The following is an 18,141-nucleotide window of genomic DNA, read 5'->3' as shown; positions in this document are numbered from 1 at the left end:
TTCTGGGAAGGAATGCGGCAGCCATCTAGCAGCACAAATCAGCAGTTCATTGTTGAAGACTGGAGTACAACTGTCACATTCAACAGAAACCACAAAGCGAATTTAGGTCAGCAAAAACCCATTGTTTCAGATGCCAACATGTACTTTCAGAACTTCTGCCCCTAATTAGTCAAACAGCTTACAGTTTCACCTCACATTTACATTGAAAACATTTGTTGTGCAACCATAGAACAGGACTTTAGCTATGAAGGAAATGCTCGATTTGCTCCATGCCTTAGCTCTGAGTTAGCTACATCCTACCATCTACTGGAGGTAGAATACATCTTGCTTTTGGGATAGAAGGGTGAAACATTGGACAGAAGTATTTTGTGCATGTTAAATTTAACTTCTTACCTACATCAGACAGCACCCTAATGCAGCTCTCCACCGATGCTTTTTGGCTTGGCATTAGCCAGTTGCAGTGGTATACCCTGAACACTCCTTGCAACAGTTGTACAAACACAGGCTGGCGAGTCTAGAACATATGAAAATAACCAGATCAAAACCATCATCTCATGTCTGAGATTAGATTGTCCGCTACTTCGATACTACATCAGCCATTATTCTTTGCAGACTGACTGCATGTTAGCAGTCCACATCCACTTGTAAGGCAACATTTATATTCTGGGCAGCACGTCTACTACGCAAGCAGCAGTTTAACAGAAGAGGGAGTATCAGGACAGATAGGGAAATGTCAACTAGATGGCTCCTAGAGCATGAAGTCCCACTAAATGCACTATCACTAAGCAAAGGAAACAGGCAGTAATCTTTAGTTTGTATTCAGCAGCCCAAAATACAGAGATTGCTCATTTGGGATTGACCAGAGGGTGGCTCGGCACTCAATAGGAAAATTGGGCTTTGCTCTTGCTAAACTACAACTCAGCTCCATAATTATCAACTGGTTCTTTTCTGAAGTTTGTTGGCTTCTAATTTACAGATATGCGTTTTGAACAGCTGTAATTTTGAACATGGGTTGCAGTTAGTTTATAAACACTGCACCTGCCACGGATCAGTCAAAAAAGGTCAACTATATTGCCTTTTGCAAGATTTTCCACTATAAATAAGCCAATATCCCCACCTCAAAGAGGCAAAAGACTCACACATGAGTACTCTGCTATCTCTGCAAATACATTTAAACAGTTTCAAAACTAAATCACTGTTTTGCTTTATGTAAGCAGTTTTTAGTGTAAGAATTTATTTTTTTAAACGGTTCTGACAAACTTGTTTCAACACTAAAAAGCCCACCTATAGTGAGAGGCAACACCCATGTGTCTTTTTATTTGGTACATAATGCTTAGTTTAAGCAAACCACACCTCAGTGCAAAGCTCACAGTGGATTTAGGAAATACTGGAAAATACCTCTGTTAGTCTGGTCAAGACTGATGTCTGTTATAAGGGGGGCGGGGGAAGAAGAAGAAACTGGAATTAGAGAAAAGGAAATATTTTTTCCTTCATTTTAATCAAATTGTGAAATAACTCCATGTGCTGGCAACAGGGAACAGGAGTTTACTTAGAGTAGCACAATAGCCAACGCCCATCAGCCTTTCCAGCAACACAGCCGAGTGTCAAAATATTGTAGACACTGGTCTAAATACACTGCAACTATCTATGTTTCTGGACTCTAGCCACTCACACATTCCTTACAGACCATGTTTAAAGACTTAAAACTTCAGTGATGTTCCATTTGCTTAAACTAGGTCCATAAATCAAAACCACTCTAAACTTCGTAAAATAAGGTTTGGGTCAGTAGTGCCCACAGGAGGCAAGAACGTCAAGATAAATACAGTAAAGAGGCAGTTATTTGGAGAGTTTTTGCTTGGAAAGGAATCAGTACATTACCCTAAGATTAAGGGGTGACTTGATGAGTCTGTCAGGACCTAGACAGGGAACAAATATTTGGTAATGGATTCTTCAGTCTAGCAGAGAAAGATGCAAGATGGCTACAAGTTGATGCTAGAGACATTCAGACTGGAAAAAAAGACAAGTTTTTTTTAACTGTGAGGCTTATTAACCATTGGAACAATTTATCAAGGGGCATGGTGGATTTTTTAATCATGATTGGATGTTTTCCCTAAAGATAAAGTCTAGGGATTTTAGGGGGAGGGAAGTTCTATGGCTCGTGTTACACAGCAGGTTAGCCTAGATGATCACAACGGTCCCTTTTGGCCTTGGAATCTGTGAATCTAATTTTGTATTATGTACATGGACATACAAGGCAGGGACCTGCCCCAAGGGAAGTACAATTTAAGTCATGGTACAGGAGGAGAGGACATCAGGGAAGGAGGGGAAGGGGTGGGCTGAAATGTACACAGTGCAAGCGTAGGAGTAAGCATGGAGACATTAGGGGGAGAATACAGACCGGAGTCGGGAAGCAAGGCAAGGCATATGGACCTGAGAGGGGCAGTGGTGAGAGATTAGATGTGGGAAGCTGCAGAGCTCTGTAGAGCACCGAAAGGGAAGACAAAACCTGAGTTTGATGCAAGAGATGCAAAGGCACTGAAGAGATAGAAGTGTGTGTTTGTGTAGGGGAAGGAGAGGTGCACATGCCATCAGAGACTTGAATCATTTTCACCGCAGCAATTCACATAGGCTGGAGGGGCGCAAAGCAGGAATTCGGTCAGCCAAAGGGAGGCTACAAATTACTTAAGAGTCCAAGGATATGGACAAGGGTTTCAACAGACAAAACAGATAGATAGTGGAGATGAGAAAGAGGAAGAAAGAAGATCTGGCAACAGAGTGGATGTGAGGGGCTGAGGAGAGAGGAGTCTAGGACAACCCAGAGGATTGTGGAACCATCACCCCCATGATGGAGAAGGGAGGATGAAATGAGGTGCTTTGTCTCGCTATGTTGAGACAGGCTTTGAGATGCTGGAAGGAGAACTGCAGATGCATGAATTAGCAGACAGGGAAAGTCTTGAGGCAAAGAAGTAGATTCAAAAGTTGCCAACACAGAGTGGGCAATTACAGGCATGACAAGCACTGAGGTCACACAGTGATAAGGTACAGAGGGAACTGAAGACAGGGCAAAGGACAGAGCCATGCGGGACAGGGTTAATTATTAGTCACGACTTATTTTTTTTGCACAATAAGGTTTTGACAAATTTGCATGCAAACTGGTATTAAAACAACAACTTCCACTTCAAAGTCACATGAGAAGCAGATCAAACAGTATTAGGCAGTGAACATTAGCATTTACAGCTGATTACTCAATACTGCGCTTGTGTGGGTTAAGGTTCAGGCCCCTAATCAGGCCAATTACAGTGCAGATAGCTGCCACAGTTACCTCATAGGCAATACACACAGATGGCAAGTTCACCCTATCTGAACTGATCCTGCAAGCCCTTTAACTCATGAGAGTATCCCTAGTATGACTACTTTCTTGCCTGAATAAGGATTGCTTGCCTCAGTAAGCATTACAGAAGCAAGTCCATTGTTTAATATAGGCTTAGGTCCACAACTGGTCATTCTTCCAGACTCAAGGAGGGCAGGCTCCCTCCTAATGAGAGAAACGTGGATAGAGCGGATCTAACCCAGCAGTGTGTCAGGCCTACTGCTTATGTTCAGTGAGAAGGGGGAACTAATTGGACTACTCAGAATTTTAAGCCTTTACCGACTGCAAGGTCAGGCAGCGGGCTGTTGTACATAATACTTTCCCTGGAGTTGGACATGCTATAGCAAGCCAGTTAGCACACAACAATGGTTAGTATAAGTTCCCCAAAGAGGGGCTGAAAAGGCAAATTCCCAGATGCCCTTAATTGCCACAGTTGGAAACCAGCTGCTTCCTAACCTGCTGCCAGTTGTGTTCAATTACACACAATTGTTTCTTCTGCTTACCTGAGTTTGCACTGAGTTTCAATGAAAAACTATATCCAAGCTCCTCACGACATATTCGGACCCCTGACCACCTCTCCCACACATCCCCAAAAGGCTATTGAAAACTTTCATAAAGAACGATAATTATTTAAAAGGCTGCTTCTACTATCACGGTGTCACTGCAGCAGTGACCAAGGTATTATCCTGGCAGGCGTCTTGGCGCTGCGGCTAGTGATGTTGTCCTGCTACTCTTGCCTCGTGTCCTGTAAGGAAGAGACTGGGAGAACCCGGGAATTGAAGAGGGGAACAGCTGCCTCCTTTTCACTTTACAAAGGTATTGAGTCTCATGCTCCCACTTTCCCCAAGTCCACACAGGTCCAGAGATTTAATCGGGAGGACAAAAGAAAACAGGTGGAAGCATTTTTAAAACGTGAGATTGCTTTCATTTCTCTAAAACGAAAAAGTGTCCTTAAAATGCAGTTTGTCTGAAGCAAGGTTTGAACCCAGCTGGCCCATGGTGCCGGCTTTTATTATCCACCTATTAAATTTCAGACATGCACCTTTGTGCTTTCTCCCATAAAAAACCTACAAAGCCTCCTCACTGTACCTTTCACGCCCTTCTCAGAACTCTTACTGTGATGCCTACAAAATACTAGACAATGGTTAGGGTGCGGTTGTGTTGAGACCACAGGCTATCATCTGACCATGCTGTCTGACTGTTCCCTTGTACTAGGTCTTTCTCCATCTGTGGTCCCATCTTATACTTAGCAGTATATGCAGTAGGTGTCTTCTTGTTCTGGTCATACATTACCTAGCACAGTGGGGTCTTGGCAGATGTCTGGGGCTAATAAGCACTACTGCAATACAAATTAAAAATCATCATCATCATCATGAACCAACCCCTGCCCCATCTCTCTACTTCCAGCATAGCTCCACTCTGCCAGAGCACCAGCAATGCTGTTTACCATTTCCCTTAAGAAAGCCTAACGTGGAGCGACAGGAACAGCACTGAGCACCTATATCATGGAGTTAGTGTCATTTTACAACTGAGCGTCTATAGAACCTGTTGAAAAGAATTCTGTACATGTAGCGCACAGTGTCCCCTCTACAGGAAAGGGAGTGTTCAACTGTAATGTACTAGGAGGAAATATTTATACTTCTGTGCTATTTTGAGTATCTATTCTCTCTCTCTCACCCTCCCCCGCCAACCCCCCAGCCTCGACTTGTTTCTTTTTATCCTGTCCGATTACTGTGGTTTCATGAATAAAGCAGCTTATTTCTTTAACCTGTTGTACCGTTTCCTACCTGCAGAGTAGTGCTCTGATCAGAGAATGGGGAGCTGAAGAAGGTGGTGACTATACTCATCACAATTTCTGTGACATACTTCTCCAGGATGGAGTCAGCGTGCTTTCGGTCACTGGTGTTGTTACAGGTCTACAAAATAATTCATTCTTTTAGAACACATCAGTTAAACTGATAAATACGAACATATAACTCCTGTGATTTGGAGCATAGTTCTGAATGGACTATCTGCCACAGTATGCGGTGTAGACCAAAATCACTCATATAGCTAGGACACACAATGCCAAAAGCCTTATACTGTCCTTTTTAAAGAGCATCATAGAGAGTGTGTGTGTGTGTGTGTGTGGGGGAAGGATAGGGAAAAAATTGGATACCTCAGAGCAAAGAATGCAGTATTATAGGTAGGAATCAGATGTAATGTTTTCCTATGGGGAAATACTTGGTATACCAGCCATAAAGCCATTTGGAAAAATAAATGCCAAGCACAGGAAAATTACTCTAAACTTGCTAAAATACATCAAATATGGTTGGGGAAGGAGCCACACAACCTGGAAACAGTGAACAAGCCAGTGGCAGAATAAAAAGAGACATGTGAAGCAGAAAAAAGGGGCTTGCTTTGTTTGTTTTGTTTTAAGAAAGAAAGAAAGAAAGAAAAAAGATCACCATGTTCCATGGAATATAACTAAAAGTCCACAATCGCCTAAATGGAGAAGCAGACAAATATAAATTTGAAATGAGAGGAACCAGTAAAGAGCTTCCTGACTTGTGCTTTAAAATGCACTGTTCCAAACCTCTGCTAATTGTCACCACAACTATGTCCGTTTGCTCTTTTAGATTTACATTTCTAGGTATAGAAATCCTTACCCGACAGATGTCAACCAGGAAATTCTCAAACAGTTTCCACATGTGATTACTGGTGTAAATCTCTTTCATTTCCACTTCTGTGTCCACATAGCAATGATTTAGGAAGTTTATATAGGCAATTTTAACCTACAAATGGATAAATCAAAATGGTTAATTAAAAAAAGAATTAAATGGGCATTTTTAGTCAATGCAAGGTCATCACATTAAAACTGCTTTAAAAATTTGTAGCTGAATTTACAGAATCTATTGTTTTTATTTAAATGTTGGTGAAATCCAATCCCATAAATAGCAAGACATCTGCAACGATGCCCATATGCTCAGTGTTTAGCTGATCGCCATATTTGGGGTCGGGAAGGAATTTTCCTCCAGGGCAGATTGGAAGAGGCCCTGGAGGTTTTTCGCCTTCCTCTGTAGCATGGGGCACGGGTCACTTGCCGGAGGATTCTCTGCTCCTTGAAGTCTTTAAACTACGATTTGAGGACTTCAATAGCACAGATATAGGTGTGAGGTTTTTTGCAGGAGTGGTGGGTGAAATTCTGTGGCCTGCATTGTGCAGAAGGTCAGACTAGATGATCATAATGGTCCCTTCTGACCTAAATATCTATGAATCTATGAAAAAGCCAGAAATACTGCAGCCACAATTCAGCATAATGTTAGTAATTTGCACTTCTATTCAAGATTGGCAACGTACCTTACATATATCAATGTGCTCAGCCTCAAACACTCCTGGGAAGTAGGCACATTCAGAGTAACCACCCCCATTTTAAAAATGGGCGGGGGGAGGGGGGGGATTTACACACACACACACACACACACACACACACACACACACACTTACTTCTCCCAGCTCATAGACTTGTTGCTTACCCACAGGCCATTCTTTCCAGGCCAAAACAGGCCATTCTTTCCAGGCCAAACAGAGTGATTAAAAACAAACCTCACTCCACTAACTTTAATACCTTACATAGGTAGGCAATGTTTAATATCAGACCTCACCTCAGGTATGCAATCCTCATGAGTTACTACTCTAACAATGTCATCTAATGGGAGGAGCGAGTTGCACTTGATTTCTGTGTAGACATTTTTGCCCTCTGTGCATACAGCAAGCAGTTCTACTAAATGGATATGGTACATCAGAGGGCTGTTTTCATCCATCCTGTCCCGCTCCGATCTCATCATTTGGACCAAGGTCTGGAAAGAGGCTCGGTCGTTGTAGAACACAAGGACATCTTCTCCCGCATTGACTAGCTACAAAAAAAGAACAGCTTTCTTTTGGGTTCCATTCTGTTATGTCTCCCCTTAGAGATTCTACAGGAATCAGACCATTTCTGGAAGGTACACATGCATGTGTACCTTCCACTTACCCAGCACTTTTCTTCAGAGGACCTCAAACCTCATCCTCTAAACATTTCACTAACAGGCTGAAGAGTCCCCCCTTTATCTAAAGCTATATATTATCTGTGTACTGGAATGTTACGCTCTTTGTCAGTTTTGCAATTACTTGTGAGTTCAATAAAACTGTAGCCTGCCAGATCCATCTGAGGTTCTGTACCTTGCACTCTCTTTCCACAGTTATAAATGATCTTTCTGAAGCATGACGTCTTCCCCTAGACCTCTGTTCTGAGTATGTTATGCCCTAGAAATCTACCACTTTTACAATCTTTAACATCAAAGCCAGTTCAACTGGCTCCTCATTAGTTCGATAAACGTTCTTTCAAGAAGCTTCTGACTTTTTTGTGGTTATGTCATGAAGATTGCCTCAGCTGATCCGTCTGTAGTGTTAGCTTGGGGCACACGATTCTGCTCAGAGCTAAGTCCTTCAAGAACTCTGGGTGGTAGGACCTCAAGGCTGGGTAATTCCCCATTCCTTACACAATGATTTTCAACAAGCAGTTAGAGGCATGATTAAGTCCCATAAGGCAGACTTCTATCAACATTACATTTTTTTGGGGGGAGGCACATTTTCAGAACAGCTCAGCACTCCACCCGTCTCTATCGAGAACAGAAGGATGGACAGCAGCTGAGAAGAAAGGGAGCTGCTGAGCACTGTTAAAAATCTGCCCTACAGATTTCAGACACATCTAGACGTCTATCACAAACACAATGCACAGAGCAAAACTCACATGCAAAGCCATACTTCACAGGGCTGGACTCTGCAACGGGCAGAGCTCCCTCAACTCACTGACTTCAACAGGAAAGAGGGTTGCTCAGCACTTTGCAGGACTAAGTCCACACGGAACAGCTGACGCTCTGTTTAAGATTAACTACAGCATGTGGAACAAGATCCAGAGTCAAACTTCCCAGTGAAATTGATGCATTAAGGCCAGAAGCTTAACCCCCACCTCAAAAAAAACAAAACAAAACAAAAAAAAACAAAAACCACCACACTTTGGATCCCAAGGCTCCTCCTCCTGAGGAGACTAATTAACATCTCATTATCAAATAGGCAAATGCACTTTTTAACAGATGGATCCTTTGCAGCCAAAATTAAAGGGAATTTGTTCCATCATTTTTCACACCTCCCCACCCTTCCCTCCCTCCTCCCTGAGTTCACTATGGCCCTAACAAATTGCTGTGGACACACAATCTTCTCCTACTTTAAAACACCCATCAAGGCTCCAACACTTTCAACCGGTTAAGGCCAGAAGAGACTCCTCATCTGAGCAAGTCCCACATCAGGCTGAACGGGAAAAGTTTAACAAAAGGGAAGGATTCCCCCTGACACCTGTTTTCTTTACGTGATTTTACTGGAGAAAGACAGTCCTTCCTTTGACTCAATCCGATTTGTGACAGGTTGGGGAACCTATGTACAACCTATGAATTCCGTTTGGCTTTATGAATTTGCTGCATCATTGAATGCCTCAGTGTATGTGGAATCGCCCATCAGGGCTGGTAACGTGTCTCTCCCAAACCAGGGACAATGGAGAGTTATTAACCTGAATGGCTCATTCGAACAGGAGCACCTTCTAACAGTGGGATGGCTGAGCCCTAGGAGACCCAGTTCAACCCAGCTTGGCTGTCGGGAATGAGGAGAGGAGCAACGGAATTCCCCTAAAAGGAGAACAAAGAGACAGAGGTGTTGGTACAGCCCTTTCAAAACACAGAGGGACTCAGAGAGAGGGGAACAAAAAGGGACAGGCTTTAGGAAGGAGATGGGACCTATGGACTGTGGGACCAAACAAAGCTGAACGAAGCTGACTGCACAGGTCAGAGAGAATCAATGATTCAGAGAAGCAGCCATAAGCTGGAGACGTGCAGCCCAGCAGAGGGACTTAGAACCCTGAAAGGACATGGACCCAAATCCCAAAGAACACTCAGGAGTGGTGACATAACTGAGGCAGGGAACAGCATCTAAGTGTTTCTTGCAGATGTCTGTATATGTCCTGCATTCTAAAATAAAGAGTGACTGTCCTTAGAAATCCTTCTGTAAAGTCTGTTTCTATTTGCTTCAAGCATCACATGTCCCTAAAGGGGTAAACTATAAATCAGAGTGCTCAGAAGGAGGGAATTCTGGGAAATAGCACCACTGAAGTGTTTTGGGGGTCAGCGTTGGTCCTGGGGATTTAGGGCAACTGAACTACAGGGTCCCTCTTTCAGAAGGGTATCAGATAAATTTTGCCCCAAAATTTTGCAGCGAGACCATGGCCAGAGACAGTGCTGGAGCCTATCCAGGCCAAGGGATGTGTAAAAGTACATGGGCCCAGCTTGAGGGTGCAAAACACAACAGCCTGGTGAGTGTGCAGCAGGGGGAGCTTGACTAGGGCTGTGACACAAGTACACTTTTTTTGTGGCACCAGGGAGGACAACTTTTGAGATACACTAAAAGTCATCCTTCCCACCCAAGGGGGGAGAGTGTGATGAAGCAGCTTGTGCCCATAATAAAACTTTGTGTGGTGTGATAGCTGCACATCACTTCTATATTGTCCCAGTTGAGAACGTCACTTTCTCAGCATCCTTTCACTTTCTACTGAATGCCAGTTGTGTTTTTTGCCCAGGAGCTTACAGAAATATGCATCTCTCACCTCCGCCATAACCATATCTTGGCACTTCTTAATGAACTTTCCTTCCGCCTTCACAATTGTCTGCAGGAACTTTATGTACTGGACATTTCTGCCGTGAGTTTCAATACAGTGGACAAAGTGCTGAACGACTCGCTCATTAATCTCACTGCATAGCTGGAAATTGTTCATGAAAATATGTTGCATTGTTACTGCCTCCAGGATCTAATGAGGGGGGAGAAAAAAAAAATCACATACACAAGTCAGGACAACATCAATGAATTTGCAGGGAACATGACAGTACAAAGAAGGAACTTCTCAGAGGAATCAGCATTTCAGTACAGAGACTTGTATCCATCAGGGATACTCTTCTCCATCCACCTCCACCCCTTGCATTATAACTGAGTGCACTAACCAGACGCTGCTCCTGCCAACATTAATGAGAACAAAGTGCTATCCATTTAACTAGTCTTGCGTAAGAACTGGTCCAGAGGCCATTACAGAGGTCAGGTTATTCCACTTTCTTACTACAAAAAAACACGGTATTAAGTTAAATCACTTCTTACCCCTGGGTTAAGGAACAGGTTTATGTGCTTGTGCAGCAATGCTTGGTTCTGTTGGTTCCCAGCACAGAAATTCTGTAAAAATGCATGTGCAAGTTTCATTATCTCCTGCATCCTTGTATCTTCCGCCTGTGATTGCATGACACAAATAAGATGGAATTAAAAACAACCCAAAAGTTCACTTTCAGGTGAGCTTTGGGTGGACCACAATACCACCTGTTCAACAGAATTTTCAGAGAGTCACATCTCTCTCAATAGAAAAACAAATCTCTGTCCACTACAGACCTCCAACCAAATTAATCCACTCATACCAGATAAGAACTTGGCCCCCTTTATGATTTTAAAAGTTGTGGAGAACAAAAACACAAATATAAATAAGTAATGTCTTTCAGATCTGAATATGCAACATTCAAGCTTGCCAATAATGCATTTTAACCCCTCGAGTGCTACCGAACATACCTATATATAACAGAGGGATAAATACTGGAGAGGGAGAGGAATTATTTAAGCTCAGTACCAATGTGGACACAAGAACAAATGGATATAAACTGGCCACCAGGAAGTTTAGACTTGAAATTAGACGAAGGTTTCTAACCATCAGAGGAGTGAAGTTTTGGAATAGCCTTCCAAGGGAAGCAGTGGGGGCAAAAGATCTATCTGGCTTTAAGATTAAACTCGATAAGTTTATGGAGGAGATGGTATGATGGGATAACATGATTTTGGTAATTAACTGATCTTTAAATATTCATGGTAAATAGGCCTAATGGCCTGTGATGGGATGTTAGATGGGGTGGGATCTGAGTTACCCAGGAAAGAATTTTCTGTAGTATCTGGCTGGTGAATCTTGCCCATATGCTCAGGGTTTAGCTGATCGCCATATTTGGGGTCGGGAAGGAATTTTCCTCCAAGGCAGATTGGAAGATGCCTGGAGGTTTTTCGCCTTCCTCTGTAGCATGCGGCACAGGTCACTTGCTGGAGGATTCTCTGCTCCTTGAAGTCTTTAAACCACGATTTGAGAACTTTAATAGCTCAGACATAGGTGAGAGGTTTTTCGCAGGAGTGGGTGGGTGAAATTCTGTGGCCTGCGTTGTGCAGGAGGTCAGACTAGATGATCATAATGGTCCCTTCTGACCTTAGTATCTATGAATCTATATAGGGCAAACCACACATCAGATTCTTTCTCATACCTTTGGACTTCATAGGAAGACTGCCATGAGGTCCATTACAATGGAATTCCGTATTGAGGGGCTTAAACTTGATGGTGAATTGGAGATAGGAAGATATTGATGCAACAACAAAAATTCAGCTTCTGTTCACAGGAGTAAATACTCTGTCTGTGACTTAAGTCCGAGCAGCAGAATAGCTGAGAAGGTACAACCATGTCTCTGACTTAACTGACACATAAATGCATCTCAGCTGGGAATAATAGATAGCCATCTTTCTTTGATAAAAGCATTTGGCACCCAACAGTTGGTCAGTGCCCTGCTTGAAATGTTTGTGGTTTGAGGTAATTCTGCAGTTCATCTCACAAAATCTAATCAGCATAAACAGCAGGCTCAGCAGAGAGGCCAAGGAGACCAACTTACTTCCACAGCCAGGTTGAGCACTAGTACATTTCTATGGTTCTATGACAGTAGGGAAACTTTCATGCAAGTGCTCATGCTGCTTCTGAGTACAGGGGATTTCATCCCCTATACTTTTCATTCTCCAGCATGTTTCACAAGTAACAGAGTTAATGCTCAATTTATTTTTCCAAGGCAAAATGTAAAAAAACAACCCCCACCCCACCCCAAATCAAACCAATTTGGGGCTATCTTTTTAGATAATCTGTTCTGTTTTCAAACTGGGCAAGATTTTCAAGATCACTCCCGTTCTATATCTCCCGTCTCTCAGAAGCCATTCACCTCACTCTCTGGCAACCTACTAGCCTCCAATACCTAGAATGCCTCAAACCATGGCATTAATTCCTGTCATACCTCCAGTGACCACGGTGAGCCAGGAAAAAGATTCTAGCCAGCAGTTGAGTGGAGTGGCTGCATGTGACAGAAAGTCACAGTATTAATGAGGCTAAGAACACTGTGAATAAAACTCCAGTCACCTGCTCAATAGTGCAGAGCACTCCCTGAGGGCTAAGCTGTCTCTATACTCAGTCACTGTTTTGCTAGAAAGCAGATATTTATCATGTGTGCTTACAGTATTTGTACTGTTTTAGGGAACAGTTTACAATTCTGAGGTTACATCTTTACTACTAAAGAGGTGTTTGGTTTTTTACCATGTGATAACTACCTTTTGTTAGCTATCCTGCTGTAAATCTTGCTGGCGAGAAGCTGCTGTTGTTTTTACTGCAAGGTAGCTAGATGAGACTATACATAAGGATGGCCGTACTGGGTCAGACCGAAGGTCCATCTAGCCCATATCCTGTCTTTTGACCGTGACCAATGCCAGGTGCTTCAGAGGGAATGAACATAACAGATGATCATCAAGTGATCCATCCCCTGTTGCCCATTCCCAGCTTCTGGCAAACTGTGTGGGACAGTGGGAAACTAATGGATCTTAGTTACCCTGAAGTAAACACATACCTGGTTTTGGCAATGAGGTCAAAGCTTCAAGGCTTGGCTATCGGGAACAGTAAGGAAAATTAATCCAAATTAACTGAAGGTGTGAATTGGAAGTGGATTAGTTAAACTGCATTAATCCGTCATTCAGAATTAAAGATAAACTAAATTAAGACCACTGTAATTCTGAATGAGTGTGTCGACACAATGACAGGTTTCAGAGTAGCAGCTGTGCTACACGAAAGCTTATGCTCCAATAAATTTGTTAGTCTCTAAGGTGCCACAAGTACTCCTATTCTTTATGTGTCCACACAAGGGTTTAATGCATTTTAACTAATCCACTTTTAATTCACACCTTTAGTTAATCTGAATGAACTTTCTTAAATGCCCCAGTACAGACAAGCTCTTGATCTGATTAACTGCAATGGACGAAGTCGGTGCTTCAGCAATTAGCTTAGAATCTTGTCTGTTGTCATCAGAAGTTTCACATTTAACCAAATACTTCTATAAGCCATAAATTATTCCTGAAGAGGCATGAATATTTACAATAGCTTCTTTGATGCCAAAGGTAACTGAAAGAACTAAAGTTTAAGGAGATCTCAGGGAGCTATTTATATTGGTCAGCAAAACTGTAAAGTAAGGAAATAGCTGTGTGCAAAACCCACCTTCTCATATGGAATCTGCAGCAGCTCCAGAACCACAGTGTGAGCTCCCATGTTCCGCAGCAACCTCTGCTGCTGTTTCCGGCTTTTCCTGACCGAAGCACTTTCCTGAACACAGAGCTTGCTAAGCCGAAGCAAAATCTGGGAGAAGAAAATTGCTTTAGAACTTGCAATTTTTTGTTTTGGATTAAATTATGTTAAGATGGAAACTTCCCTGACCTAAGCAACTCACAGTCTAATGACAGACAAGCAGACAGACACTAGGCGAATGGGAAAAAGACATGAGAAAATCCATTTAAAACTAATTCAGGCATTTGCCAGCCCGGAGTCGAACCTAGAATCTTCTAACACTTACAAGCCACCACACACAGTTTTCTCGTTGTACGTTACTTTTAAAAGTATTAGACGGTAGAATGGAGCACAAGTCCCTAAAGAAAGAGGGCAGATTTAAATAAGCTTCCAGACTTTCCTGCTTCTTTTATATCCTTTATAATCATAAAAATTTGGGTTTCTATTGAAATAAGTGGCATTAATGCTACATTTTGGAATAATCTGTTTTTGTGGAAAATACGTACTCCGCATGTTGGCTATATTCTAGATGTCTCATTGGAGTTGGGATATTCTACTACTCAGCAAATTAGAATTCAGCAAGTAATTTTCACAGTGTAAATGTGACTCAGTTTCCCGTTTTTTAAATTCAGACTAAAATCGGAGTTGCACCATTAGTTTATACTTCAATTTAAAGAAGCCAAGTCTTACCTCCTTCACCACCCGGTAATTATAGCTGCTAGTACTTTCATGTTTTTGTGACTTGCTGTGGCTTTCCTAGGGGCAAAACCAATAATCTATTAATCGATTAGAGTATTTTCTTTGATAGCTCCTATGGCTGAGAAATATGGGTATTAAACTGAATCTACAAAGACCAAAATTGTCAGTTGTCACCTTACAGTTTTATGACAAGATTGAGGGTACTAACAGAGTGAATAAAAATAAATGAATTAAAAAAAAAAAAAAATCAAAAAAAAAATCAGGATTTCTTTTTATTTAAAATCAGATTTTTTTGATAAAATGCTTTTTGAGGGAAAAAACCACTATCTAAAGATACATTATAACTCAAAGATATCTCATCATGAAATAGGGATTATAAATTCTAATTCTATAGTATGAGACAATATATTCATGTAATATTTAAGAAAAGTTTTGTAAATGAGTTCCAATAGATTCATAGATTCATAGATTACGGACCCAATTTTATGGGGTGCCAGGGGCTTCTGTATAAATTATTTAGGTTAATCTTTCTATCTACGCAATGGGACTCAGTGCTCAGTCTAGAAGATACCATAAGAGATGCTTAGTTTTGCAGTTCTCAAACTGTGGATTTGTGTCTCCAGAGATAACATGCTTCTTAACAGCAAAAATGTTTTTAAACAAAGAAATAACAGAGGTGAGAAATAACAGACCTCAACCCTATTGTCCCTCTGCAAATGTGTACACAGAGTCAATCCCTTACCTCTCTCTAAGAGTGCAAAGTTTCAAAAAGTTCAATGAATAGAAGATTGCTGGGGGCGGAATAGATCTGGACAAGGAGAAGAAGTCTGGAGATAAATGTGAGATGGGAGGGACAGGCAGTAGAAACAAAAGTGAACTGTTTTGAGAAGCATATTCCAGAAGTCTTGAGGTCTTTCTGAGTGTAGCCTTCATTGATTTGAGATCTACCATACCATTCTCTCACTAGAAGGGAAAACCTATAATGGCAGCAGGCCATAAAAGAGACCCAGTTTGGGAATATCTTAATGAAGTTCCTCTACCTGTGGGTAAGACAGGCATGAGTGCAAAATGCAAACAGTGCAACAAAGAAATGCACGACCTAGTGCCCCGAATGAAACAACATCACGAGAAGCATTCCTTCTCAGGAGGAAGCTGGGTTGAAGATAATGAAAGGAACACGTCTGAACATGCAGGATCTTCAGGTTGGTAAAAACTTTTTTTATTTCATACTTCTTTCGTAAGGACTGACTGTCCTCCTGGACTATTCTTGAATTCTCATGTTTGAGCAAAAAATATAATTGTTACTCTATGGTACTATCATTTTAGATGCAGTTGTGATAAAAAATAAATAGCTGAAATAGGCAGATCTTCCTTTTACAATTTACCTTTAAAGTAGTACTGAGTGTCAGTGAATGCAATGAGTAATACCAAATGACCAATATGGTAATAATAATTAAATAACTGCATCGATTTATTTTGTTTAGGAGAATCCATCTTCAACATACAGGATTCTGAAGACTATCCAACTTCAAGATCACCATCATTTTCTATAGTTTCAGAGTTATCTGCCAATGATAGTGTGTCAGTCACATCATGTATGTCACATGACCACAAAAAGAAAAGGAGTACTTGTGGCACCTTAGAGACTAACAAATTTATTTGAGCACAAGCTTTCATGAGCTACAGCTCACTTCATCGGATGCATTCACTGGAAAATACAGTGGGGAGATTTATACACAGAGAGAACATGAAACAATGGGTGTTATCATACACACTGTAAGGAGAGTGATCACTTAAGATGAGCTAATACCGGGGCGGGGGGAACACCTTTTGTAGTGATAATCAAGGTGGGCCATTTCCAGCAGTTGACAAGAACGTCTGAGGAACAGTAAAAAGAAAAGGAGCTACAGCTCACTTCATCGGATGCTGTAGCTCAAGAAAGCTTATGCTCAAATAAATTGGTTAGTCCCTAAGGTGCCACAAGTACTCCTTTTCTTTTTGCAAATACAGACTAACACGGCTGCTACTCTGAAACCTGAGGAACAGGGTGTGTGTGGGGGGGGAATAAACATGGGGAAATAGTTTTACTTTTTCCCCATGTTTATTTCCCCCCCCCCCACCCCTCACTGTTCCTCAGACCTTCTTGTCAACTGCTGGAAATGGCCCACCTTGATTATCACTACAAAAGGTTTTCTTCTCCCCGCCTGCTGGTATTAGCTCATCTTAAGTGATCACTCTCCTTACCGTGTGTATGATAACACCCACTGTTTCATGTTCTCTCTGTATATAAATCTCCCCACTGTATTTTCCACTGAATGCATCCGATGAAGTGAGCTGTAGCTCACGAAAGCTTATGCTCAAATAAATTGGTTAGTCTCTAAGGTGCCACAAGTACTCCTTTTCTTTTTGTGAATACAGACTAACACGGCTGCTACTCTGAAACATAGCCACAGTATATCACCTGTAGCAAAAAGAAAAAAAAACAACTCCATCATCCAAAAACAACCATAGATAAATTTGTGATAAGAACCAGCAGATTACAAAAAGAGGTAATTGATGAAAAAATTGCCCAGTTTGTTTATGCAACAAACTCTCCTCTCTGTATCATTGAGAGCCCACACTTCATTAACATGGTTCAGTCATTAAGACCAGGATACAGTCCACCCAACAGAGCCGATATCGCAAGGAAATTGCTGGATAAAATGTATGAAAGAGATATTGAGCAGTGTGCAAAAGGCCTAGAGGGTAAAATTGTTAACCTGAGTCTTGATGGGTGGAGCAATGGCCACAATGATCCTGTTGTATGTGCTTGTGTGACAACAGAAGAAGGGAATGTCTTCCTTATAGAAACAATCGATATATCAGGAAATGCACACAGCAGAATACTTAAAAGTAGCAGCAGTAAAAGCTATAACAAACTGAAAAAAAATTCAAATGTCTAGTACACAGCTTGGTCACAGACAACGTCTGCAAATCCAAGATGAGAAGAAATTATTTAGAATAGAGTGAAGAGAGTCCCAAGCTAATAACATACAGTTCCAGTACTCATTTGATGCACCTCCTAGCCAAAGACTTCAGTGTTCCCGAAATAAAGGCTAATGTTGAAATGTCAAAATACTTCCATAACAACCACTTTGCAGCAGCTGCTCTGAAAAAAGCGGGAGGAACCAAGCTAACGCTCCCACATGACGTGTGATGGAACTCAGTAGTGGACTGTTTTGAACACGGTATAAAGAACTGGCCTAATCTGATGTCAGTTTGTGAACAAAATAGTGAAAAAATAGATAGCATTTTTCTCAACATTGGGCTTCAGAGAAATGTTGAACGCATGCTGAGTACCCAAAGCCTATTTCTGTAGCCTTGAACAAAATGCAGGGAAATAGCTGATTTATTGCTGACGCTGTTGAAATTTGGAAGGAGCCGAGTGAGATCTTAAAAGGAGAAATATGCAACGACAGAGTTAAATTACAAGCATTAAAAAAAGGAATGGGACAAGCACTACCTCACAGCTCATTTTCTTGCAAATATTCTCAATACTTGGTACTAGGGTCAAACCTTAACTGATGAAGAAGAGGAG

General features: G+C 41.6%; 1 protein-coding gene across 6 annotated transcripts in view; it reads right to left on the bottom strand.

The window, feature by feature from the left end:
* Positions 1 to 18,141, bottom strand: part of ITPR1 (inositol 1,4,5-trisphosphate receptor type 1) — a 255,631-nt gene that overhangs the window by 119,217 nt on the left and 118,273 nt on the right. For all 6 annotated transcript variants that reach the window (XM_074957539.1, XM_074957538.1, XM_074957540.1 and 3 more), the window contains 8 exons: positions 14,556 to 14,621; positions 13,800 to 13,937; positions 10,583 to 10,708; positions 10,041 to 10,241; positions 7,015 to 7,266; positions 6,019 to 6,144; positions 5,158 to 5,286; positions 394 to 514 (listed from right to left, as the gene is read on the bottom strand). In XM_074957539.1, coding sequence (XP_074813640.1) covers positions 394 to 514; positions 5,158 to 5,286; positions 6,019 to 6,144; positions 7,015 to 7,266; positions 10,041 to 10,241; positions 10,583 to 10,708; positions 13,800 to 13,937; positions 14,556 to 14,621 — 1,159 coding nt within the window. The remainder of the gene's footprint in view (positions 1 to 393; positions 515 to 5,157; positions 5,287 to 6,018; positions 6,145 to 7,014; positions 7,267 to 10,040; positions 10,242 to 10,582; positions 10,709 to 13,799; positions 13,938 to 14,555; positions 14,622 to 18,141) is intronic.

Source organism: Natator depressus, chromosome 7 (genome assembly GCF_965152275.1).
Source record: "Natator depressus isolate rNatDep1 chromosome 7, rNatDep2.hap1, whole genome shotgun sequence".
Taxonomy (NCBI): Eukaryota; Metazoa; Chordata; order Testudines; family Cheloniidae; genus Natator; species Natator depressus.
This window is presented reverse-complemented; position numbering and strand designations above follow the sequence as displayed.